Source organism: Thamnophis sirtalis, unplaced genomic scaffold (assembly GCF_051295495.1).
Source record: "Thamnophis sirtalis isolate CommonGarterSnake01/CBP01778 unplaced genomic scaffold, rThaSir2_p1.2 scaffold_11, whole genome shotgun sequence".
Lineage (NCBI taxonomy): Eukaryota > Metazoa > Chordata > Lepidosauria > Squamata > Natricidae > Thamnophis > Thamnophis sirtalis.
Window position 1 is genome coordinate 14,310,656 of NW_028261391.1, and position 27,172 is coordinate 14,337,827.

The following is a 27,172-nucleotide window of genomic DNA, read 5'->3' on the forward strand; positions in this document are numbered from 1 at the left end:
CCAAGCCGGAAAAGTGGGAAGTTGCTGATCTATGTTCTGATCTAGGCTTCCCAAGAGCATGAAGCAAACTCCTGGTCCCGACAAAAATCCCTTTTATTAAGTTACTGTGAATTCTGCTCATTCACATCTAGCCAAGTCTTTCAAGGGAGGATTTACAGTCACAGACCTTATCTGGCTTGGAGAGTTGCTAGGCCAATATATGCAAAACTTGGCAAGGAGTCTTGGAGAGTGACGAACCAATTAAGCAAACTAATTGTCTCCTGCAAACTCCACTCCCCTTTTGCTCTTCTTTTATTTCCTCTGGGAGGGGCCATTCATCGTCCACCTGTAGCCTTACTCCCAAGTCAACCCTGTTTGTTAGCTGTTCCTTTCATCTGGCAACTCTGTGCATGCACACACTGGGAACAGGCTCCAGCTGTTTGTCTGCCTCACTGATGTCTGACTCTGAAGGCAGCTGATACTGGCATACGGCTCTGGCCCCATCTCTGCCTCTGACACAGAGCCCTCATTAGAGCATTCCCCAGACTCCAGGACTGGCCCATGTTCCTCCCCAACCTCCTCATTGTCTGAATCTGCTGCCAGCTCCGCTGGCCACTGGCGGGCCACAACAATCCAGAGGTTGTCCATTTCTGATAAACAGGTTGCAGCAAATAATTACCTTCAGCATGCGAGCCACCATTTGCACTGATACCGCATGACAGAGAACAGCCTTGGCAAGGAGACAAACCAGTCCCTATCGCAAGTCCTTGCTTCTTCTGTAAGCCGTCTGCTCATCCCTGCAAGCGGCTCTGAAAACAGCAGCTCAGCCAAACAATCAAAGTCACATGCTGTGGACACCTGGAAAAGAATCCCCCCTTTGAAACCAAGTTAGAAGAAAATAACAGTGATTATTCTCACAACCATTTGGCTAATTGGCTTTAAAGCTGCCTGATGGGAAGCTGATGTTCCCTATCAGCTTACGGAGGATTCTTCAATAATATCCAGGTTTTCTGAAAGAATATCTGCTTCCTTGCTCTGGAGCAAAGCACAGAGCACTGAATTGGATGTGATCACAATCTTTCACTATCTGAAAGATTATCCCAGAGTAAACGATAAAAGCGGTGAAAGGGCCAAATTATATATCTTGGGGTTGTGTTAAAGGGTAATAGATTTCAGTTGAGCAGAAGAAGAGATGTCTTGACTGCAAGATCAGATTGACAATGGGACCTATTGCCTAGAGCAGTGAGACCACCACACTAAAGATCTTCAAGCAAAAGGCAAGCGACAATCCGTTGGTTTCTGCTTTGATCAAGTTACTGTACAGGTAATCATAGTCCTTGACTTAAAGGTAAAGGTTTCCCCACACATGTGTGCTAGTCGTTTCCGGTTGTAGGGGCGTTGCTGATCTCCGTTTCAAAGCTGAAGAGCCAGCGCTGTCCGAAGATGTCTCCATGATCATGTGGCTGACATGACTAAACACCGAAGGCATACAGAACGCTGTTACCTTCCCATCAAAGGTGGTTCCTATTCTTCTACTTGCATTTTTACATGCTTTCAAACTGTTAGGTTGGCAGAAGCTGGGACAAGTAACAGGAGCTCACTCCATTATGTGGTGCTAGGGATTCGAACAGCTGAACTGCCGACCTTTCTGATTGACAAGCTCAGTGTCTTAGCCACTGAGCCACTGTATCCCTAGTCTTAGAACAATTCAATTAGGGACTGTTCAAAGTTACAATGAGACTAAACATGTGACCGTTTTTCATAAATACAACCTTTGCAGTATCCCCATAATCATGTCACCATAATTCAGATGCTTAGCAACTGGTTCGTACTTATGACCAATGCTGTGTCCCAGGGTTGTGTGATCACCTTTTGCAACCTTCTGACAAGCAAAATCAATGGGGAAGCCAGATTCGCTTAACAACCAAGTTGCTAACATCAACTGCGGTGATTCATTTAACAACTGTGGCAAGAAAAAATGTAAAATGGGGGGAAAAAACTACTTAATCTCTTATTGACATAAATCTTGGGGTCAATTGTGGTTAAGTCGAGAACTACCTGTATAAGATCCTCTCCATAAAAAGTTGAAGCTTCAGTAGAGCTTGAAATCTTGCTCTCTATACTTACACCAAGGCTGATCATCATCATAATTTCCTTTTTATGACCCCATAATCCCTTGCAAGGTGGTGTCTGGGAAACTGAAAGAAGCAGTGTTTACTGCCTGCATGCCTTTCCTGTCGCTAATGCGGAATTTTATTTAGCAGATAAATTATCGCTGTGCCCAGAGAGAAATATCCTCCTCTGTGTAGGATTGAACTCACAGCCTCCTAGAGGTGAGAACTCTACTCACACCAGGGCTGATCATGCCTCCTAGATAATGTCCACATAATGTCTGCAGCCCATAAGGGTACATATATCTCTTTTGATATTGTGAGAATAGGGCAGGTGACACCTTCAATGTGCTTGTAACTCTTTTGTGGCTATGCTAGGAGAAAAATAGTAGATTGTTAAAACATGAACTGAAATAAGCAACTGAACATCGATATTATGTCTAGAAGGTGGAGGAGGAGGGCAGACACAGATTAAGCATGCTAGGGTAAAATAATTTTTGTCTCAGCATATAATCTATTCAGGGTGTCCATCTCATGTATTCAGCCTGCAGTGCTCAGCAGTTGTCCATTTAAGCATCTCTCATCAATGTTGACTGTAAACTCGTTTTGTCATTTTGATGGCACAGATTCAAGCATGGCAATCTTCTCCCTGTGCTCTTCTAGGCCATACACGAGGTCCTTTCAACGAGCCATTTCAACGCCATGAATCAAGGCGGGCTGAGAAACAAATCCTAATCCTATTAAGCGTTCAACGAAATTGGGGCATTGTAAATCTAAGCGCAAGAGTGGTTGAAATTCCTTATCATCTGGCTTATTTATTCTGAGGTTGAGTATTGCATGAAGGAATGTAAGGGTGTGTATCTGTGCTCAGAATTTTGAATGCGCTGCTAACTGAAGAGCAGAGGCTCAAATAAGCAGCTAGACAGAAGAACTTAAAAAAAAGGGAACATCTGCCAACTATAGGCACAGTTTTAGGATCAGCCAGCTGGCAGCTTAGAGAAGAGTCCATGCACATCCAGCTCCCATTCAGCCTTTACACTGCAGATTAAATACAATTTTCACCTCATGCTGATTTTCCCATACTGCAGGTCAGTACTACCTTCTGGGCATTTATCCTTTGACAGAAGGTCCCTGTTTTTTCCCTAAGTAACTTTGCAAATAAATCCATATTCAGTGATATGCTTGTTCTGAACGTCTTACAAAAAGTGACATTGCCAAAAGGAAGGAAAAAAAAAACCAGAGTATACTCATTCATAGAAGCTTCCTGCAGAAAAAATACTCTTACAGCAGGCAAATGATCGCTTGAGAGTCTACCCTGAGATCAGTACTAGGAGCCATTGCAATTGAATGTAACAGGCCATCTTTGACCACAACTGAGCCCAAAAGTTATGCAGTTAAGTGAGATTTGTTAATAGCAGTAGCACTTAGACTTATATACCTCTTTACAGTGCTTTACAGTGCCTCTCTAAGCAGTTTACAAGTCAGCATATGGCCCCCAACAATCTGGGTCCTCATTTTAGGATGGAAGGTTGAGTCAACCTTAAGCCTGGTGAGATTTGAACTGTCAAATTGCAGGCAGCCGGCAGGCAGCAGAAGTAGCCTACAGTATTGCATTCTAACCACTGCGCCACATGGCTTAAGTGAGGTTTGCCCTATTTTACGACTTTTCTCGCCCCATTCGTTAAGCGAATGGCTGAAGCTGTTAAATTAGTAACACAGTTGTTAAGTGAATTTGTCTTCCCCATTGTCTTTGCTCGTCAGAAAGTTGCAAAAGGGGATCACATGACCCCAGGAAACTGCAACCGTCATAAATATGATTCAAATGTCAAACACCCAAATGTAAATCATGGGGATGCTACAATGGTTATAGTGTGAAAAATGGTCATGTCGCTTTTTTGAGTTCCATTGTAACTTTAAAGTTACAATGGAACAAGGAAGTTACAACAGAGTTCTAAGTCAAGGGCTACCTGTAGTTGGCAGAGAAAACTTGAGGGGAAACAAGGGATCACAAACTGTAGTTTATGAAGCCTTTTTGAAGGCGGTCCAACATAGAACTTCACAATGACTGAGATTGCAGAAAAAATCACAATAATGTTTGATTTACCAGCTAACAAGCCAGCATACACCTGTTTTTCAATATTCTTGGATCCCTACTCCTCCTATCAATTACGCCAATCTCTTCAGATGAAAACTGGGTTTCAATGGGAAACGTTATCTCCTTCACCAATTTTAGGAAAGCTTCTATCTAGGTCCCTCTGCCAAAAACAGAAATGATTTCATAACATGGCAATTTGATACAAGCCCAGAATATTAATTTTACATTTGTGGCATCAATAAACACTGTGCTTTAGGACATTTTATATAACAAACAGCAAAAGCACATTTAAATTATTTAAAATGTTTAAAATGATTTTTAAGGATTTTGATGGAAACAAGATAAGACTCAGGCAGTATATATGTTTGTCTGATTTTCTCTCTGTCTCTCTCTCTGTCTCTCTGTCTCTGTCTCTCTGTCTCTGTCTCTGTCTCTGTCTCTGTCTCTGTCTCTGTCTCTGTCTCTCTCTCTCTCTCTCTCTCTCTCTCTCTCTCACACACACACACACACACACACACACACACAGAGTCACACACACACACAGGTGTGTATGTGTGTGCAGAGTATGCTGAGAGACCTCCAAAACAACCCAACACACATTGACAGGCAAGGCAAGAAGAGAATAAACTGACTGGTACATCAGAGTACCGTATTTTCACCCATATAACCCGCGGGTTATATGCGTTTTTTGCATGCACAGCGCCCCCCTGCGGGTTATATGCGTGGGCGGGGTATACGGAAAATATTTTGCGCGATCGGAGGCTTGCGCAGGCTTCTTTCTCCGTTTCTTCCCCCACCCCGATCTCAGCTGTTTCCTTCTCCTCCGTTCCTTTCCTCTTCCCCAGCTTGCGCAGGCTTCTTTCTCCGTTTCTTCCCCCCCATCTCAGCTGTTTCCCTTCTCTCTTACTCGTCGCGGGTTATATGCGTGGGCGGGGTATACGGAAAATATTTTACACGATCCGGAAAACCCGCGGGTTATTCGCGTGGGCGGGTTATTTGCGTGGGCGGGTTATATGGGTGGAAATACGGTACCTAGCTTTTGTGTACAGGAACATCTGCACAGTATATGGGCCACTTTACCCTCCCAAGTCCAGATTGGAGATCTCACAGAAAGTCATGGAGAATAAGATCCTAAGATCATGGGGACTTCCGGATCCAGAAGGGCATGCAGGTACTGGCTAATCAACCAGATATCATGGTAGTAGATAAAGAGCAGAAGACAATGGTGTTGATAAATGGAGAAGTGCCAAGTGACAGCATCATCAGGAAGAAGGAGTGCGAGAAGCTGAAGAAGTACTAGGCTACGAAGGAGGAACTGGAGAGGATCTGGAAAGTAAAAGCCCAAGTGGTCCAAATAGATGGGAGCACTTGGGGCTGTGACTTCTAAATTGTGAGACTGGTTCCAGCAGGAATAACACCTGAGCCCTCTGTCCAGAAAAGCCGGGTGTTAAAGTACAGCTAATATGCCATGTATTGACTCACTATTGAGTCTGTCCTTTGAACCTCCATGTTTGGCTCTGCAACCAAACAAGACAAACACAAACTTCAGAGGATAATCAGAACTGCAGGGGGAAAAAAAACAATTGCTACCAATCTGCCTTCCACTGAGGTCCTGTATACTGCCTGACTCAAAAAGAGGGCTGTGAAAATATCTACAGATCCCCCACATCCTGGGCATAAATTGTTTCAAATTCTACTCTCAAAACGATGCTACAGGGCACCACACACCAGTACAACTAGACACAAGGACAGTTTTTCCCCAAATGCCATCACTCTGCTTAACAACTAATTCCCACAACACTGTCAATAATTTACTAAGAATGGATTACTATTATTCTTCTCTTCCTTTTGAGTGTCCCCACTTATGACTATAACCATGTTGCTTGTATCTTTCAGTTTATATTGTTTTATCTGTTTCCTAGTACAATTTGATAGCTTATTAGTAACCTTGACTATCACTAAGGTTGCATCTTTTTATTCTTGATGAATGCATTTTATTCTTTTATGTACATTGAGAGCATATGCACCAAAGGAAAATTCTTTCTGCGTCCAATCACACTTGGTCAAGAAAGAATCCTATTTCTAATCTATTATGTTCTGTTCTACTCTATTCTACTCTATTCTACTCTACTCTACTCTACTCTACTCTACTCTACTCTACTCTACTCTACTCTACTCTATTTTATTCTAATGTAGAATCCTTACATGTCTCTGGTAGAGGGCCCAAGACTGAGGAAGACGCAAATGATACACGAAGATGGGAAAGAAGGAAAGGAGTCATGCACAACTATAAGGGGTGGCACTCATCTCCGTTTCAAGGGCCATTGAACCGGTGCTGTACAAAAATGTTTCTGCATTCATGTGGCCAGCATGACATCACTCATAGGGATGATAAAGAAAAATATGTACCTTTATATCTTCCTTAGAAGGAAGGGAGGGAGGGAGGGAGGGAGGGAGATTATAATGAGAGGAAGGGACTGTCTGAGGGAAGTACTTGGCCACCACAGGTGCCCCGACATGAGTGACATTGAGTTGGCCATGCCCACCCTGGTCGCACCCACCCCAGCACCCTTGAGGTCAAACACAACTCTTATGTGGCCCTTGTTGAAATCAAGTTTGACGCCCCTGCATTAGAATAAAACCTATGGATGGAAAGACATTTTTCCTCCCATCTATGAATTACATTCATTTCCTTTTACCTAGTATAATGGGGGAAAATGATGATGCTAAGAAACAAGCTAGGTGAAACAATTAGCAAACAAAGTAAGAGGTTATATCCCCTTCTCTCTTCCGCCCAATATTACATTGCATTAAACAGGACAGATTCAGATGTTTAATAATTCATTTGCAATCAATACAAGGAGCACATCTGATTATGAAAGTGCAAGCAGAGGTAACGAATGCACAGTGGCACACAGGGAGAAACTGTGGCTGGACTAAGGATAAGAGTGCTGTGGAGAAAAAGAAGATACTCCGCTAATAGAAAGTTCTCGCCACATTTAACTGCTCCTCACTTCCCTGAATTTACTGAATTTATTTAGCCACTTACTGAGAATTTGAAGATCAAGCATTTCCCCTCGCAAATTGGAGGCGATTGAGAAAAGAGGAAATGGGAAGACTAAGAACACACAAAAAAAGAACTAGAGCAGTGATGGTGAACCTTTTTGTAAAGGCGTGCCAAAATTGTACACATAGCAATAGCAATAGCAGCTAGACTTATATACCGCTTCATAGGGCTTTCAGCCCTCTCTAAGCGGTTTACAGAGTCAGCATTTATTGCCCCCACAGTCCGGGTTCTCATTTTACCCACCTTGGAAGGATGGAAGGCTGAGTCAACCTTGAGCCGGTGAGATTAGAACCGCTGCAGATAACAGTCAGCTGAAGTGGCCTGCAGTACTGCACTCTAACCACTGCGCCACCTCGGTTATTGTGCATGCACGCATGCCCAGACCTACAAAGGAATGCATCCCACCTGACATGTCTGCACGACACTCCTGCATGGAAATGTTTTTGCCTTCTCCACGCTCCAGAGACTTTCCTGAAGCCTGAGAAAGACAAAAACGGCCTCACCGGAGAACCTTCCGAAAGGTGGAAATGGATCATTTCCGAACTTCTGGTTGGCCCATTAGGCTCCTTTTTCTCCGGAAAACCTCCAAAGCTTGGGGATGGGGAAAATGGTTTTCCCCAGCCCACTGGAATGGGGAAATCAGTGAGCATGCTGGAGATGACGGCTGGCATGCCATAGGTTTGCCATCACAGAACTAGAGGTTTTTTTTTTTAAGTCAAGGAGCTTGAAAAGTTCCCAACCAATAACTTCAAAAGTATATTGATCTCAGTTCACCAGGAACTTAGTTTTTTTTTTTAATAGGAAGCAAACATTTTCCAGTTTGTTCACAAATGCGAGAATTAGAGAGAAAGGGATTGTCATGCAGGTAACAAGAGATGGTACAGAGCTGATGAGCTGAGATGCATTTGGCTTAATAGGTCACCTGCTACACAAGCCTAATTAAGGTTGTAAATCTCTCAGGGAAGAAAATCCTTTAAATGGAATAGGAGTTATTTCCATGGATAGGATTTCACTGCAGCTCAGTGTTTTTTGTATCCTGCCCAGATTTGTTGTATGAGATGGAAAGTTTTAAAATATTATGTATATTTATATTGTATATAAACGCGCGCACGCGCGCACACGCACGCACGCACACGCACACACACTACATGACCAGCATGGTGGTCTAGAGGTGAAGATGCCCACCTCCCACTCAGAAGGTTGAGAAGTCAATCCTCGGCAGGGATAGAGGTTTCTGTATTAGGACTCAAAGAGAAAATATCTGCTGTGAACTCTGCATAGGTGTCTGGAAGGGCATCCTCCAAGGCACACTCAGCTCCATTCAGTCGCCCTGACTCCAGTCAGAAGCAACACATTACACAGTTGTGTGTGTGTGCATGTGTGTGCGTGTGTGTGTACACCAGCGGTGGGTTGCAGGTGGTATACCCCGATACAGGCGTACCGGAGTCTGCCCAGAGCACCGGGTATCGTTCCGGTACGGTGCTCTGGAGGACCCACCGGCCTGCCTGAGGTCTTTACCGGTCTTTGTGATTCTGTGCATGCACACGGCATGTACAGCGCCTGTGCGACGCTCCACTGAGCAGTTGTGTCACGAAGACTCGCGGAGGTGCTAAGAGGCATCATGTGCTGCGTGCGTCCATGTGGTGGCCACTGGGCCCGTTCCAACTGTACCAGTTGGAACGGGATCTGGAACCCACCACTGGTGTACATTGGTGTGCGTGCACACACACACACACACATCTCTGTGTGTAAATAAATCCATGCCTTCACCTATTTCCCTAAGCCAAGCAGCCACTAATCTGTAGGAGGAATGGAAAATGCCAGACCTATTGAAACGGCATGTTGTTTCACTAGACAATATCAGGGTGATTGTCTGCACATTAATATGTAGCTGTGCAGAGGCTTGCATAGCAACAACATGGAATGCATCACAAACAAGCCAAGAATTGATTCTCTGAATACTGCTTACATTTCAGAATAACTGTTTTCAATGAAGTAGGTCACACAATTTGGCCAGTGTGCAAGAAAAGCTGTTGAATGCCATTGTTAAAGGATCCTAGCCAGTCACTGCAACCGTTGTCGCTCTTAAAATGCAGGAGGCTCAAATAAGTCAGTTTCTATTACTGTTGCATTGATGTGTTTTGCTATTAATTACTCATCTTTAGTTTCACCTTTAATTGGGCAATAATATCTAATTTTCCTTTCATTTATCATTTATCATTTCTGATTGAGCTGGGGGGTGGGGGGTGGGAGCCTGAGGTGGCACTGAAGAAGCAGACTAAATAAAATGCCAGCTCTTGACAGCACTTTTAATGTGTCATAAAAGATAATAGATATGCCAGTCACTCTCATGCTAATGGTTTAACATTTTCTTAAGTTTTATTTCATAATATAATATGAGCTGTAAAAATAAGAACACTCTAAGACATTGTTGGATAGTGAGATAAAGATGTTATCAGAAAAGTAACTTAATATTGGATAAGGTAAGTTTTCTTTATCTTTAAAAAAATCTCACAGAATTCATACTTTGAAAGTCCATGATTTATACTTTTAAAAATGCATCCTTGCATCTGTGATATTTTAGATTTATCTATCTACCTATTATAATCTATCCTATCCATCATTATCTATTCTGTCCACCCATCCATCCACTCACCCACCCATCCATCTACCTTGTCCTTTCCTGTCCTATCCATCCATCCATCCATCTATTCACCCACCCATATCCATCCATCCATATACTATCTATCTATCTATCTATCTATCTATCTATCTATCTATCTATCTATCCATCCATCCATCCATCCATCCATCCATCTATCTACCATTATCTATCCTGTCCGTCCATCCATCCATCTATCTATCTAGTCATCCTATCCATCCATCCATTCATCATTATCTATCCTATCCTGTCCTATTCACCCATCCAGCCATTCACATCTATCTATCTATCTATCTATCTATCTATCTATCTATCTATCTATCTATCTATCTCTATCCATCCATCCATCCATCCATCCATCCATCCATCCAACCAACCAACCAACCAACCAACCAATCCATTTAATGATTTGTGTGCCTCTGTGTATGGCTTGAGTCAGTCTTGACTCCTGGCACTTGCCTCAACAAGTCTGCATTTTTCTTGGCAAGATATTCAGAAGTGATTTAATATTGCCTGGGGTCTACGGTTGGGAGAGAGGGACTATCCCAAGGTCACTTAGCTGTCTTTGTGCCTAAAGCAGGACTAGAACTCATAGTCTCCAAGTCTTCTAATCTGATGAATTCACCACTACACTAAACTGGCTCTCCTATCTAATCTTGCTATCTAAATTTAGGCACTAACAGAAGACATAAAGTAACTATCTTCACAAAGTACTTCTGCTGTACCACTAAATAGGAAACTTAGCAGCAATTTGTAAGCCTCATACAGATTAGGCTACAATCCATTCTTACCCAATTAAGGCATGTCTTTCCCTAAAGGCCTTCTGAAAAACAATTCTACCATGTACTACAGTTTATCAGTAACAGAATCTGTTTATAAGAAGCACAGAATTAAGTTCATTGAATGTTCTTCTAAAGGGCCAACTTTCCATCTTTGGTTTCCTTCCAGAGTTATTACAGTAGTCATCAATTTATACCATTCATTTAGAAATTGCAATTGGCTACTATTCAGTGCAAATGGCAGGGATGGTATGCAGGTTGTCCTTGACTTACAACCAAAATTGAGCCCAAGATTTCTGTTGCTTAGTGAGACAGTTGTTAAGTGACTTTTGCCCCATTTTATGACCTTTCTTGTCACAGCTGTTAAGTGAATCACTGCAGTTGCTAAGCAAATCATGTGGTTGTTAAATGGCTTTCCCCATTGACTTTGCTTGTCACATGGTCATCAATATGAACCAGTTGCCAATCATCCAAATTTCAATCACATGACTATGGGGATGCTGCAGCAGTGATGTGAAATGTGAAAAGCGGTCACTTTTTTCATCGTCACTGTAACTTCAAACAATCACTAAACAAATGGTTGCAAGTTGAGGATTACTTGTAATGACTGACTTGAATAATTTTCACTGAACTGCGCCCATATATCATTTAAGATAATAGTGTTCATCTCTAAATCATCATATAGCTTAGGACTTAGTATAGAAGGGACCATTTCTCCAGATATAAACCTGTCTAACATAAGTTCTGTAGGAGAGGATTTTCTGCAGATGCCTGAAATGGGCCATTATAATAATTGTTCATTTAACATGTGGGAAAGGGCTTTCTAGGTCACTCCCAAGTTTGAAATGTTTTCCCTTTGGAAAGTGATTCTCAGTGTCTCTGCCATTAAAAGAGGAGACAAGGTTCAAATATTTCAGCAGCTTTGTAAATGATACATTAATTTGTGAACTGTTTTTAATTTAGGTTCATATTTTCTACTTTACCTTCTTCAGTGTAATTATCGTCAGTCACCTCACTCAATTGAATACAGTTAAATTGTTACTAACATCAGTCAATGAAATGACTAGCAGAAATAAACAAATCAATGAAACGAATATTACTCTCAAATTTTTCCTGGAAATGACTGATGCTACAGGTTCTATGCGTCTGATGGAAGCAATCTTTCTAGTCAATCTAATGTCTTTTTTCTGCTAAACTGCTGGACAGTTCCTTCCTTGCTTTGCTGAGATCAGGCCAAACATTGATTTTTTTTTCTTTTAAAAAAAATATTTTTGTTATTTGCATGTAAATATATTGAATACAGTGTGATTGTCCTGACGTTTCACTTGGCATGAAAACCAATGTGAAAAACAAATATCATATATACTATTTACACAGTGCTCGCATTGTAGATTTATTTTTGACCATCATATTCATTGTAATACACTGGTGCATATATAATATCGCTTTCCAAGTCCACCTAACCAATTTTTTCTCTATTCCAACTTCCACCTTGTGCTTCTAACCATTGGTAGAATCTGTTCCATGCATCATAATATTCTGTCTCTCCTTTGTCTTTTATTCTTAACGTCAGTCTATCCATTTCTGCACAGACTAAAATCTTCCTTATCATCTCCTCCTCTGAAATCAATCAAACATTGATTTTTCTACTCTCATTATATACACTTATGTAAACTTATATGGTGAATGACCTTGCAACCACATTAATGCAAAAGAATGTAATGAACATTCATAAGAATTAGAAAAAAAATTCAAGTACCCATAAAAAAAACCCGGACATGATCCATCCATTGCAATCACTTAAACACAAACTTGTTGACTTCCTTCTAACAAAGGTAACATGAAAGGGTGACCTATTTTGAATGCAACAGTTTGATTGATTGACTAGTTCCAGGAATAACATTAACAAAATAAATCATGGCAGCTGCAGGCAACAAACATTTCACAAACAGATGCCATGAAGTGGTGACTTCATCACTACCCCATTCATTCCACATTAACCAGCCTCAAGGACCCAAGGGCTCTGAAGGTGCCACAAAGAAAATAAAGACTCCCCAAAGCAGTTTGTTCATTTTATCAAACATAAAAAGACTGTGAAAGGTGTATAGAGACATTTCAGAAAATCTGATGCAATAACAAGTTCAGAATCTGTCTCTTAATAGATGTCACCTTTTGACACATCTCACTCATTATTTTAGATGGATGGTGGAACTTAGGCAACCATCTCATTCAATGGATGGGGTACCTAAAACTCATTTGCCATTGGACTTCATCTGGGCTGATTTTTTAATTTCCTGATCTAGTTTACAACTCTGCCATTTTTTGCTATTGTTCATCCAAACTATAAGTGTGATCCTGCTTAGCTTTTTGAAACTAGCTAAAATTGATTAGGTACATTATTTAGATCTAGATGGGAATCACTTATACCTAAATTCCACCAGCACACAGGAGACTGTAACCTTCTCTGCAAAGTAATGAATTATTTATTCAAGCTTTAGAGAATACTTCATATTGAGGGGGAAAACAGGGCTGTGGGATTTAAACCTGTTTTCCAGCTCTTGGAGCAGAGCAGACAAGAAGGGAAACTAAATTCAGTCAAATATGATTAAAACTAACTATGTGAGTGGAAGAATGTCTTCCAAGCAATCAATTTGGTATCTGAATTAATCCTGGATCCTCATGTTTAAATTAAAGTTCTTCCTGCCATAACTGTCTGAGAGACCCAATGCAAATGTGGTCCAACTTCTAATGTGCCTATATTAAATATTGCTTGTTTACAGGAACGGTCAGAGTTTGCTGCAGCAATCACACCCAGAAAGCACACACAGGTAACTGATTCAGCAGGATTCATTAACTTCTTTTTATGTATAATATAACACATGGAGTAAATATACAATTCCAAAACAGGTTCTTCCAACCCGTTAGCAAATACAAGCAAACACAAGCAGAAGAGAGAACAGTTTCAGTTCAGAGCAGCAGGCTAGTTTTGAGCTCAGCACAGACTCAGAGCTTTAGTACAGAACAGGTAAGCTAAGCCACACCAGAGGTGGGTTCCTATCAGTTCACACCTATTCGGTAGAACCGGTTCGTCAAATCTACCAAACCGGTTAGAAGAGGTTCCACCAGTGGACCCGGAAAGCAGGCCACACCTACAGAAGAGGTTCAAAAAAAATTTGAAACCCACCACTGGTCTTTGGATATGATTATTCTACACTATCATGCTCATATTTATAAAACTCAGTGTCTCTGTGAAAGGTAAGGATGATTACTGCATTTGTGGTGCAATCAGAACATTGCGTGTGTTGAAGTTGTTTTAACGCAAACCAAAGATGCCTTTTAAAAAACAAGTTTACATCATATTCTCATGCATGCCAGTGCTGTGTGTGAGGTAATTTAAGGTGGTTCTGACAAGTGTTGTCGGCATCTTCATATCCGGTCACATGGGCGGCAAGCCACTCCCATCCAGTCACATGAGTGGCAAGCCACTCCCACAAAGGAGGCCACACCCACAGAGTAGGTTCGAACAATTTTTGAAACCCACCACTGAGCCACACCCAGGCTCCTTGCTGTCTCCTTGTTGTTCACACAACAAATACTCTTTCAGTTTCCAAACAGCCCTCATTGGCTGACCTTGTTGCTATGTCTATACCAGTCTAAAATATTCCTACTCTGTCAGAAACACTGTGAGGAGAAAATCTGCTTGGGCCGAAGAGACAAAGGAGAGAAATGTCCTGGAGCAAATTTTGGACTGAAATCTCATTCTAAGTCAGCTATAGATCTAGGAGGGTATCAAGGAGCTCTTATTATCTAAGGAAATTGTAAGTAAATTAGCTTCCAGTTTTAATAGAATTGAATGGGATCTTTAAGCAAAGCTAAATAAAAACAACTAGAGCTTCTCTTAGAAACAATTTAGTCCAATTCACCCCCAAACTTTCCCTCTGCTTTCATAGTTTCTCTTTCAAATTCATCTACTATTTCAATAGAAAGTAAGGCCAGTGCAAAGAGAAGTTTGGGAAAAGCTGGATTTATAACCAAGCAATGTATTTTTATAGTTTAAAAAGTAATGTCAATGCTTGAGCAATTGGCTTCCATGAATAAAACCTGGGAGTTGTTAAAATATGACAGTGAGACTTTTCTTTGAAAGCCCTCTACAAGACTTCTGCTTTTCTTGAGGCCCCTGTGTCAGATCGTGATAACCAACATTTCCTGCGAAACACTATGAAGGAACCATATATTTACAAAATGTCAAGGTTAACAATGGTGTTCAAGCTGAACAAATATTCCCCCACTACACAAATATCTCCATCTCTGCTCTCTCTAAAATCTTTTTAGTCACAAAAAGGAATTATTAAAATTTGTTCTTTGTAAATAAACCAGGTTATGATATACTGAACATATTGTTGTAGAGCCTATATTCCAGTTGTTGGCTCACCCCAAAAAAGCAATTATAACTCAAGGCCCACAGACCAGATGCGACTTGCAGAGTTCTTAGATCTGGCCTGTGGGGCCACCCTGGAAATGACTTATACACGGTGCCTCTCCCAGTGAAAACAAAGCTAGGGAAGACCATGTAAGGCCCTCCCAAGCTCAGTTTTCACTGGCAGAGCATTCGGGCCATCATAGGCATCTCAGGCATGAGTGATGTTGAGCTGGCCCAACCCACTTGGCCTACCCCTATCCCCTGAGTTCAAACACAACCTGATGCGGCCTTCAATGAATCAAGTTTGACACCAGTGCATTAAAGTATCTGAGGGATCACCTCTTCCTGATTACATCACCCTGTAAGCCCTATGGGAACGGAAGAGTTTATCTCCAGCACTATTTTCAGATCCCTGCAACCTTTTCCAAGAAATCTGTTCTTCCACGTATCTGTATGTATTTAACAATTCATTTGGTGGGGTTGTAAATCACCTTGAGACTAAATCGTTTTGCCTGCTCAATCCTAAAGGAAGTATCATAACTTTGCAACATGTGTTTTAAATGGGTATGTCTTAGTTGAAGACTGGCACATAGTCATTTAAGCAAGTAAGATAATTAAAGGTCTTGCTTTGACGATTTCAGGTGTGGTTCGGTATAAATAAAGGCAGAGTCCAGGTATTTGCCTCCACAAGCTTTACATGTTTATTCAGCTGAATAAAGATGCCCCCCTCAAAGCAAGAGGGAACTCTGAACATATTTGACACTCATATTTATATGTTTGCTGCATTGTCCACTTCTCCACACAGAAGGACTATTCCACTGTGGGATTACAAACATATTATCTTTCAACAATGTACTTTATATTGTTGGGATGGCTCAGATTCTTTCAGCTATATGCTCCTACAGTGAAGAAGAAATAGAGGGTATGACTTCTATTTGTCACTTGCTCTTCTGCTTGGCTAGTGTTTAGATATATTTTTAAGGGTTTTCAAAATATATAGCTCTTGGTGCCTGGTCTGCTCTTTTTGCGTCTGAAAGTTGATATGAATTTCTTTTCTTTTTAGGTTTATTTGTTTTTACTTGTTTCACTTTTTTAAAAAAAATAACTACTGGATTAGGGCTGTAATAAACTTTTGCATTGTACTGGGTGAAGTTCATGCAGCTTCTTAATCTATTCCAATCCCTGAGATTCTGTGGTAAATACTCTGAAGTGAGAAAATGAAAGTTCAGAAGGTGTCATTAGCACCACAGAGCAAAAACAGGAAAAAAAAAGTTTGAAAGACAAGAAGGAAAGGGGAAATTATTCCGTTATTCCTGAGTTATCTCCAGCACTATTTTCAGCTTGTCTGAGGCCAAGAACTGAGTACATCCTTTTATAGTTAGTAGGAGAGAGAGGAAGAGAAGATTGAGAAGTTGGCTTTGGTCAACCTAGTACAAGTACAAGTAATTATATAACCACAATATCTTTCTTGCTCAAATAATTGTGGGGGGGGGGAGAGAAGGGAGGTAGGAAGATCCTCAAACTCTAAAAAATCTCTCTAGTGAAACAAAAAGTCTGAAATAATAATTTAAATAGCTTAAAGAAGTTAAATACCACAATTTTTCAATTTTTGCATAAATGCTTCTTTGTGACACACATTTTGCTTCCTAATCTTAAATTTTACTTTAAAAATATGAGAATTCAAGGATATAAGACTGTTCAATGTACCCTGTTGTGAAAATGGACAGCGTGTCCAGGATCTGTATTTCAACAATCTTAGCACTGAGACAAAAAAAAAAAGATCGTTCATTAAAAATATTATCCTTATTTGCTAGGGGTAAGGAATAATCACAATGCTAGATCTGAACAAAGTGTCAACAGGGGCTCCACAATGAAAGTGCTTGCTCTTCAAGTAGCATAAACTTACAGGGCTGGATATATTATTGTGTGCCTTTATAAGCCATTGTCTACGCCAGTGATGTCAAATTCAAGGCCCGCAGGCCGAATCTGGCCCACGGGGTGCTTAGATCTGGCTCGCAGGCCTGCCTTGATAAAAGCAAAGCACCGGTCTGTGGTGCCTCTGCCAGTGAAAATGAGTTTGGAAGGGCACCATGCGGCCCACCCAGGCTCTGTTTTCGGTTGCAACGGCCTCCTGCAGCCCTCTACTAGCAAAAACAGAAGCCAGGGATGCAGAGGACTGCAGGAGGTATCTACAGCCGAAAATGAAGGCCATGCGGGCCATGCGTGGCCTTCCTAAGCTCCGTTTCTGCTGGCAGAGGGCTGCAGGAGGCCATCATGGCCAAAAACGTAGACTCAATGAGTGATGTCAACCTGGCTATGCCCATCCTGGCCACACACCCTTCCCCCAGCCCTCTGAGATCAAACACAACCCTGATGCAGCCCACAATGAAATTGAGTTTGACACCCTGGTCTAAGCACATCAATAAATAGAAACACAGTATAAGTGCTGGGGACAAAGGCATGAGATATCTAAATTCAAGCCAAATGGGTCTTGAATTTAACCTCCAAATCCCATCATTGGCATAACAATAAAGGCTTTTTTCCCCTCCTCCTTCAGTTATTCAGTTCTGATATGTAAAAAAGAAAAAAGATAACTTCCATAGTGCAATTTTTGTTCTTGGTGGGGATTTTATGGTGTTAGTCATTTTCAGCATGCTGGGAATCCTTTAACTTTTGTATATTGGATACTCTGTAAGCTTCCAAGAATTGTCAGCTTGTAGGAGGATGTAAGTTTAATAAATGAATTAAATTTAAAAAAAAAACATTTCTTTTGCACGACATTTTCCAGAACATCAAGTTCAGCACTAAAGGTGTTGTGGAATGGATGAGCAATGGGACACCACAGAGAAGATGTAACATTGTCCTATTTGATTTTGTACACTTCCTCGTTCTTCATACCCCAGGTTCATTCCTTTCATTTTCTGGTTTAGTTTATTTTATTTTTTTCCACATGTCATTTCTTACACAGCTCTTCTTCTACATTATACATTTTTTATCTGCACTTCTCCTAGAGCTTGCAGCTTGGCAAGCCGTTATTTCTTGCTCTGATATTTTCTTTTTCCACATCTTTCCCCCTTGTATGCATTTGACCCTATTCTAGAGTCTTAGCTGAATGGAAAGGATGCTTGTTGCTTATTTGAGATCACACAAATGACCATCTGTCCTTTTTCTGCAATATTTTCAAAACATTTTCATTTCTAGTCTCAGAGAACTCAATCACACAAGTTCTCATGCAAGAATGGGGAGGTCTGGTGAGATTTCAGTATCCCCCCCCCCCACCTCACATTATCTCATGAGTGCAGCTTAGTGGCAGCATTTCCAATTACAACATCAACTGACATCTCAATTTGGACATGAGGCATTTTCAGCCTAATCTATTACAAGTGATTATTAAATCGGATGATAATAAACACCGCTGCAATAAAAACCCTATCATTTTTTCAAAATAAAATACTGTTAATCATATGAAAACTTAAATGGAATAAAGACTTAGAAAATAGTATTTAGTCCTAGATCATACCCTGTTTCCCTGAAAAAGGACCAAACTGGAAAATCAGCCTCAGCATGATTTTTCAGGATGCTCATAATTACCGTATTTTCCCCCAAATAAGACCTAACCAGAAAATAAGCCACAATGCATCTTTTGGAGCAAAAAATAATATAAGACCCAGTCTTATTTTCAGGAAAACAACACACACACACACACACACACACACACACACACAGTTCACAATGCAATCTGATTCAGAGCCAAAATGCCTGATTTCTCCTTGGGAAGAACCTCAAACTCCCTCTGGAACCCAAAAGGCACTATCAATGGGCGAGCCAAGCTAACAGCCCCTTTTTCCTTGTTGACGTAGGGTGATCCTAATGAGTTGGAGAGCAACCAAATGTGGCCTGTCTAGGAAAACAGATTGATGGTAAAATCCTCCAATACCAAATCACACTGCAATTGTCCTGAGACGTAAGAACTCAAGATCTAACAACCAGCCTCTAGTGAATGTTGGGCCTTCTATCATATAGGAGAGATCTGTGGTCGTTATAGAGGCCAAACACCTGAGCTGACCCAGGAACTTTATTGCCAGTGGCAAGTTAAAGTCTCCAAGGACAATCAGCCTCAGGCACTCACTGCTAACCTGGCAATGGACTCTAGCAATTCAGGTAGGGATGTTGCTAGATACCAGGGAAGGTGGTAGGTACATCAGCATTATTCTCATCTGTTGGAAAGGAAGGAAAATCTTCTAAGGGTTAGGAAGCCCTCAAAAAGACCTGTTGAGTATGCACATTCTTTGGGCCATGGTTAGACACGAGAATGCTGATATCTCTTCTCACAAGAAGCACTATCAGAAACATTTTGCCCTCCTTTGCCATAAATGAAAGGAAGAAGTCACTATGATTCTGCTACAAGAAAATGTATAAACAGAGTTTAGGATTGTGCACTTATTCTTCAACAGCACGCAGCACCATCTAAAATAAATGGTTGATTCCTTTATCCAGAGCATATTAATCTTCTCTGAATCAATCATTACCTTCATGCACCTGTCCCATAGTATATAGACAAATATATATTTAACAAGCTATAGACTTAGGCCTCGTTTATATATTGTCTTATTCCCCAAAATAATCCAGTGGTTAGAAAAGTCACGAGCAATTGATTTGGGGAGCTTGTAAGTGATTGTATCCTCACGATGAACAGATGTATCACAGTTGAATTCATGCTTGTTCTAAACTACCTCATATTGGCACTGTCACCTGCCTTTCCAAGTTTTAGTTAGAAGAAAATATAAGCATTGAAAGTATGTAACAGCTCAGATATGCAGTTTTTAAAATGTTTCAAAAATATTTCAATATTATTTATTTTAAAAAAAAACAGATCTTTCTTCTTTCTAAATGCCTTGATATACCTATAGTTTCAGCAATCATTCAAAATTATATTGCCTCAGTTCAGGACAGCAAACATAATTCAAAAACTTGAAGTCCTTAGAAATATCTGCCAAGATCATAATGAAAAATAATAGTGTCACTTCTTAAATCATCAAACTTTAGAAATGATCACGAATTCCAAATTTGTCCTGATTAAAAAATATCTGGAGGATTAACTCTGAGCCACAGGACAGGAAATCAGTAATACTTCACGGAAAAAGTTGGAACAAGAAAAACAGTCCATTCCTCAAACACCGAGGAACAATATGTTCAATTTGCTACGTAGTTAATTTTTTTCCATTAATAACTTGGATTTATTCTCTCATAAATGAGTGTGTGGAAGTTAGAGTATGTGTCCTAATGAATTAGACAAATAAAAATTTGAAACAGAAACCCACAAAGTTGGATTTTTGTATTTCACAGAATAATCATCTCCCAATTGCTCAGATGATTTTCTACAATATTCATTGTAGAATTATTTGCAATTAGCAACATAAAATAACAATCTCGAAAGCCAAACATATTTTATCTACATTATTTTATTCGAAACAAAATTCAGGTAGGATTATTTTGCATTTCTTTCTCATACTTTCTCAGGACTGAATAATCATTTCTAAAATTCTTCCTGTAAAAATTCAACCATTCCTGCCAAGCTTGGTCTACATTCTTTCACAAGTTATATGTAGTTGCATTGAATAAATGATTCAAAAAGCATATTCCCATATGTTAATGAAGTGCCAATTCAAGGAAACAGAAAGGTAGTATCATTGCACTCTGCATTGAAAATTCCTAGGTTCAACACCCTGGATACTATTCTAGAGCTAACTAACATAGTCCTCTAACTAAGAATCACTTTAGTATGGAATTTACGATTAATAGTATAATGTGATGGAAACAGAAGAATGAAGGAGGATTAAATATGTTTGCTGGCCTTGAATTATTTATAAAAAAATAATAAAGCTGGGATAACACTAATATAAAATATAAAATATTTGTTTAAATGGGGACCAGCTATTTTAATTACTAATCAGAGAATTTGATCAAGATACTTACATAAACAATCACAACAAATAATTAAAAATGTAAGCTTCAGATTTTAAACTTGATGGCCATTTTTCAACAATTTAAAGGGGAATAGGTTCCTTTCCTTTAACTAGACTTTTCAGGACTTTTTATAGAACAGTTATAGCAGTTTAAATTACCGGTAAGAGTTCCCAAAGAAGCTCAGAAATCTTATTTTTCGAAGTATATTACATATACAGAATTACGGGAATAAACAGTAAGAAGGAAGTCTATTGTGATTGGATGTCTGTGATTACATGGATTATCCAGTGCCTGGGAATTGATTTATTTCCTAATTCATTAATAGGGCTATGTTTATTTATTTATTAGTTAAATTAATATGGACACCCATCTCAGTTTCATCACTCTGAGTGTGTTGATCAAATTCCCCCATTAGGAATTAAAGTAGCTGGTCCCCATTTAAACATATATTTTGCGTTATTTTTATTCCACCTTTATTATTATTTTTATAAATGACTCGAAGCAGCAAACATCTTCCTTGGTCCTATTTCCCCTCACAATGTACTAATTGTACATTTCATGGCAAAGTGATTCAATATGTGTATTACCATTAACATATTTAAAAAATGAAACAATAGAAACAGTAAAACAAACAAAAACACTAAAATCATCCAAATTAAATATACTTAGCAGCCAGATACTTGGCCAAAAATGGGATCTTTGACACGCTTAGTATCTCAAGCTCAGGGTTTTTAGGGCTTAACAGAATTAGGACGAGTGCAATCTCTGAGGGGCTGGTATTTCACGGAGGTTATTTCACTGAGGAAAAAGCCGGTCTTCTGGTCTCCGCCAACCGACATTATTTGACTAGGGATCGGTAGCATGTTCATTCCGCTGGTCTTGTTGGATGGGCAATGTCTCTTGCAAAAAGGTGATCCCTCAGGTATCCTGGTCCCAAGCCATATGCTGTGCCTTCCAAAACAAGAGATATCCCTGTATATCTATTGCTTTGGAAGGCACAACATATGGTTTGGGACCAGGATACCCAAGGGATGGCCATTCAGAAGGAGTAAACTATCAGTCTGCCTCCACCAATCCTTCGCTAATACCTCATTTCCTCAAAAATATATATTAGAGGAAAAAATATGGAGAAATGAAAGCCAGTGCGAAAGGCAGTCAGTGAATCCATGATTACCTGGGTTTACATTTCGATAGAGCTGTATGTGCAGCTTGTAATGAGCTCAGGAGAAACTTGACTAATATAATCTTCTCTGCTTCTTTTTAAAGCTTTGTAGTAATACTACCACAGCTGTTTCACTAAGGAAGGGAAACTAAGGGTGATCAGTTGGATTAACAAATGTGTGACCAGATTGTATATTACCACCTATTGCATATAATTACTTTTGTTCTGCTAAGTAGAAAGTATCTTCAAATTTATAATTAGATTGTTCTCTTCTAAATAACATATCCAAACACCCACCCCTCATTTATATTTTAGTTTATAGATTTAAAATGTAATGGCTGTATGGACTGTAAGTAGAGCTATCCTACATCCTGTACCCAGAAGTACACAAAACAGAAACAATAAATTTATGCTAAACAGAAAGATGATTTTGCAAGCTGACCACACACACAGTTTTAAATTAATGCATCACATGTCTCAAGGGATTTTGAATCAATACTTAATTGCACTGAGGAAGTGAAGAATACATTAAGTAGTCATGCAAATATATGTGATACAAATCAAAGCAAGAATCTGGATACTGAACTTTGGGTTACACACAAGTGTTAAATTGCAGTGTTCATTTTGCCAGCAAAAAGGGGAAGGATTCCCAGGTGAAGAAATATACAACAATGCAATTTATTATTACGGACTTAGACCAGTAGCAAAATATACAGCTTCCTCACATTTCAAGAACTGATTTCATTCAAAGCCAACACCAAGGGAAGTGAAATCTCAATTTTTAAAAAAATCTTTAAACCAATGCATCCTTTTGTAATCACCCAATAAAAGCAGAGAGTTGATATCCAAAGAAGAAGCCAATAACAGGAAACCATGAGCCCACATTGAGTGTTGAAGAAACAATCTAAAGTTAAGCCACACGACTAAGCAATCTTCCCTCAGTTTAAGGCAAACCAGAGTTTACAAATCACACATCCCTTTATCACTCTGTATTACGTACTCTGATGCTTCTAAAACCGTTGATAACTGCCAGTAGAATTAAATGCATCTTATGATGCCCTTCAGAGGAACTCAGAAAACAAAAGGTCAAATTCATTATTTAGAAGCATTTACAGCTACTAATCTAAGCCTTCTGCAATCTAATGCCCTAGACTGGATAATTAAAAAGAAAAGAAAAGAAATGCAAATACATGCAGTTGCCACATTGCACAACAGTCAATTCCAGTAGACCTCTCTCAAAGAAAACTACATCACAGTGTCCATGAAGTCGCCAGAAACTGCATTTGAAAGAGGTTTTAATTTTTCCAGCTATGACCAGTTTGAAGAAACGTAAAGGTTGAGGATTCCTAAACCTATATCGTGACTAAGAAACAGACTTTCCAATTCGATTGCATTCACGTAAACAACACGGCCTCAATGTTCTTTTCCATAACGAAAGCTACCAAACATTTTCCCTTTGAAATAGTTTCTTCTGTCTGGAATTATCTTAAGCTGTAGTAATATATTTCAGCTTTCAGGTGCCATGCTAAATATAAAAGCTGACATTGGCAGTGATTAACATTTCTCAAACATTCTTATTATCCAGAAATACATAATGAACCTGTCAGAACAGTATTCACTTTTTTGTCTCCTGGAAAACAGAAACAATTGCATCTCATCTTGCACTTGCCATTCACTTTAAATTACTTGACAATATGTACAACTAATTACTCTAATATTCACAGAAAATACAAGCAGGCAGCAACCACGTACCGTTCCAAAAGATTGGATATTTTTTTTCTTGGACATCAGAACAGAATGCAATTGCAGGTTACTCCACACAATGATAAATTCAAATCAACCAAATAACAATAATTCCTTTACTATAAAGCAGAGGTCTCCAAACTTGGCAACTTTAAGACTTGTGGACTTCAACTCCCAGAATTCTCCAGCTGGCTGCAGAATTCTGGGAGTTTGAAGTCCACTAGTCTTAAAGTTGCCAAGTTTGGAGACCCCTGCTATAGAGCAACACTAAAAAAAAGAAGAACCACAATCTTTTGACATCTACATCTAAATCCACCTCTACATCCACATCTATATCTACAACCTTCTAATCAAGAGAAAAAGAACCACACAAGGCAAGTATTAAAGTAAAATCTTGCTTACCAAGTACCCCAAGTCGGTAGTTGACGGTGATGACTATCACGTTGCCATAACTTGCGAGCACACTGCCATCATATAAATTTCCAGTGCCTTCCATGTAAGACCCTCCGTGAATATACACCATGACTGGTTTAGGTCCCCCACTATCTCGAATGTCTGCAAGAAAAATATTAAGAAACATGATATCTCAAGAATTTTGTGATGTGCATAGACATCTTGCTATAAGTTGTTTTTCATTTTTCCAAGCTGTTTTTTATAATGTTTCCCAAGCAACATATGTAAATTATTGGAACTTTATCTGCTGTAGGCTGAGGTAGGTAACATCTATCCAAAATTGGAAGATAGAATAGAATAGAATAGAATAGAATAGAATAGGAATATAATTCTTTATTGGCCAAGTGTGATTGGACACACAAGGAATTTGTCTTTGGTGCAGATGCTCTCAATATATCTTACAAAGGTAAGTATTGTAGGATTTTGTTAGTACTTGGATGGAGAATCATCAAGAAATTTCAGATCTCTAGGCTAGAGAGTGAAGCCAAACAAAGCTTGAAAAAGGCAATGGTAAACCACTTTTTTTTTTTTACATTTAAACAATTTTCAAGCAAGTTTACCTTTTCATTTACTGAACTTTAATACCTATTATAGTGTTTTCTTTGAATAAGCATTAGATCATGAAATTATAATAATATGAAGCCTAAACACGATTGTTCTTTCCGAAAATGGAAATTAAGAATGATTGTACTTTTGTACAAAAAAAACTGTTCAGTTTTTTCTTGCTTCTAGATTCACCATCAGAAATCTGGGTTTTTTTCCTCCAGAATACCTCTACATTGCAAATCTAGAATGATAAATGTCAGTTGCTTAGGCAAGCTAAGCTTTGTATGTGTACAATTTATGCGGCCACTGATCTTAGAAAAATGACTCTTTAAAGCTACAATTTAAGGGACCAACCATAGCACTCAAAGACACAAACACAAATCTGACTCTTAAAAGGCAACATTAACCAGCAGAGCTCGCCTGACCATCTGGATCAAAAAAGATGGGGGAACAGCAAATTCTTTTAAGGCCTTAGAAAAGGCTAACTGCGTTGTAGACATCTGGATCGTGGGAAGAAGGCTGTTCCATAACGCTGGCACTGGTACCCAGGAAGCTGATTAGGCTTATTTAAAAAAAAATGGATTTAGATGCCGGACTTTCAGTCTGTGAGCTTGAAAATGTACTGCTTCCTCAACAATAATAAGATCACACGTAATGTCAAAGAATCCAGAATTACAACAGAATCTACCATCCCTGAATGTGCTACGGTAATTGGCTGGGTCTAAGAATCACTGTTTTTAGATGTTTGTCTATCTGTCCAGAGCTTAGAATGGTTGGTATTCCTGGACTCTGTATAAACTGTGCAAAGTAGCACTAGAGACAACTTATTAGGTTACTGTTCCAATCAGAATGTAGGTGTGATAGAGACATCTTCAGGATGCAGACAGATCAAATTGGTTAGATCTGATTAGAAGGCTACTTCTCTGGAATGACATAGGGCAGGGGTGTCAAACTTGATTTCATTGAGGGCCACATCAGAGTTTCATTGACAGCAGCCCTCCCGAGCTTCGTGTTTGCTGGCAGAGGCCCTGCCGGCAGGTCCTTCGCTGCTTCCAGGGCAGCCCCGTAGGACAGATCTAAGCACCCCATGGGCCGGATCCAGCTCCCAGGCCTTGAGTTTGACACCCCTGGCGTACTCTAACCAGTGGTGGGTTTCAATTTATTTTACTACCAGTTCGCTTGTGTGTACTACACTTCTGTGTCTGTGCAGAAGCATCTGAGTGGGTGGGCGGAGTCTCCCGCCACCACCACTACTGATTTTCCAGATCTGGGCTGAACCAACAGAAACCCATCACTGACCCTAACCCTACTTGTGCAGGGGTTTGGACTAGAAGATCTCCAAGGTCCCTTCCCACTTGGTTATTCTATTCTATTACAGTTATCCTATACATGAGCTGGAATTTTTGGCACCCAGAGAAAACTGAGCAACAAGACAGTTTAAAATTGACCATGTACAGTCGAGAATGGCTTTGGAGACAATAGACCTTTCTGAAGATATTCCTTCATGCATTATCCTGAATTCATGGCAGATTAAAAAGCAATAATTGTGTTTGATGATTGCTTTGTATCAACATCTTCATCACCAGTTTCCATTGTTTATTTTGTCCAGATTAGGATATAAAATATTGAACAATCTTCATCAACTATCCCAATGTGTGCCTCCCTTACTATCTATGCAAGGTATGGGTGCAGACACATCTAAATCTTTGCAAAGAAACTCCTCCAAGAAAAGCCCGGGGAGATGAGTAAAGAAGCAGTGTATGCCTGCAAGGCTACTCTTCCAGCTAGTTGTTTCCTTCTAATCTTGTCATAAATTTCTAATTAAACCATCTGGCTAGGTGAGAAAGGAGAAGAGATGGCAGAATCTAGTCCACAAGTAATCTTTGATTTACAAATCAGGCAAGGAAGCTGCAGGGCTGGGAACAGCATGAAATTGTTAGATTTCCAGGGGGGGAAAAACATCTAAACTTTGAAGGATCTAAAAAAAGATCCATGGTTTAGAAGTAGTCATTGACTTACAACCATTTGTTCAGTACCCACCTGAAATTACAGCGATACTAAAAAACATGATCTCTGGTCCTTGCACTACAACTTACGGCAGTGATGGCAAATCTTTTTTGGCTTGCCTGCCATAAGTGGGGAGAGCGCGTGGGGATTGTGTGCAGGCGTGCTGCATCCATAATGCAAT

The 27,172-nt window shown here is 39.8% G+C and overlaps 1 protein-coding gene across 5 annotated transcripts in view; it reads right to left on the reverse strand.

Annotated features, from left to right (window-relative positions):
* NLGN1 (neuroligin 1) overlaps positions 1 to 27,172 on the reverse strand; it is a 773,228-nt gene that overhangs the window by 322,243 nt on the left and 423,813 nt on the right. For all 5 annotated transcript variants that reach the window (XM_087725227.1, XM_087725228.1, XM_087725230.1 and 2 more), the window contains one exon: positions 24,388 to 24,540. In XM_087725227.1, the coding sequence (XP_087581353.1) occupies positions 24,388 to 24,540 (153 nt within the window). The remainder of the gene's footprint in view (positions 1 to 24,387; positions 24,541 to 27,172) is intronic.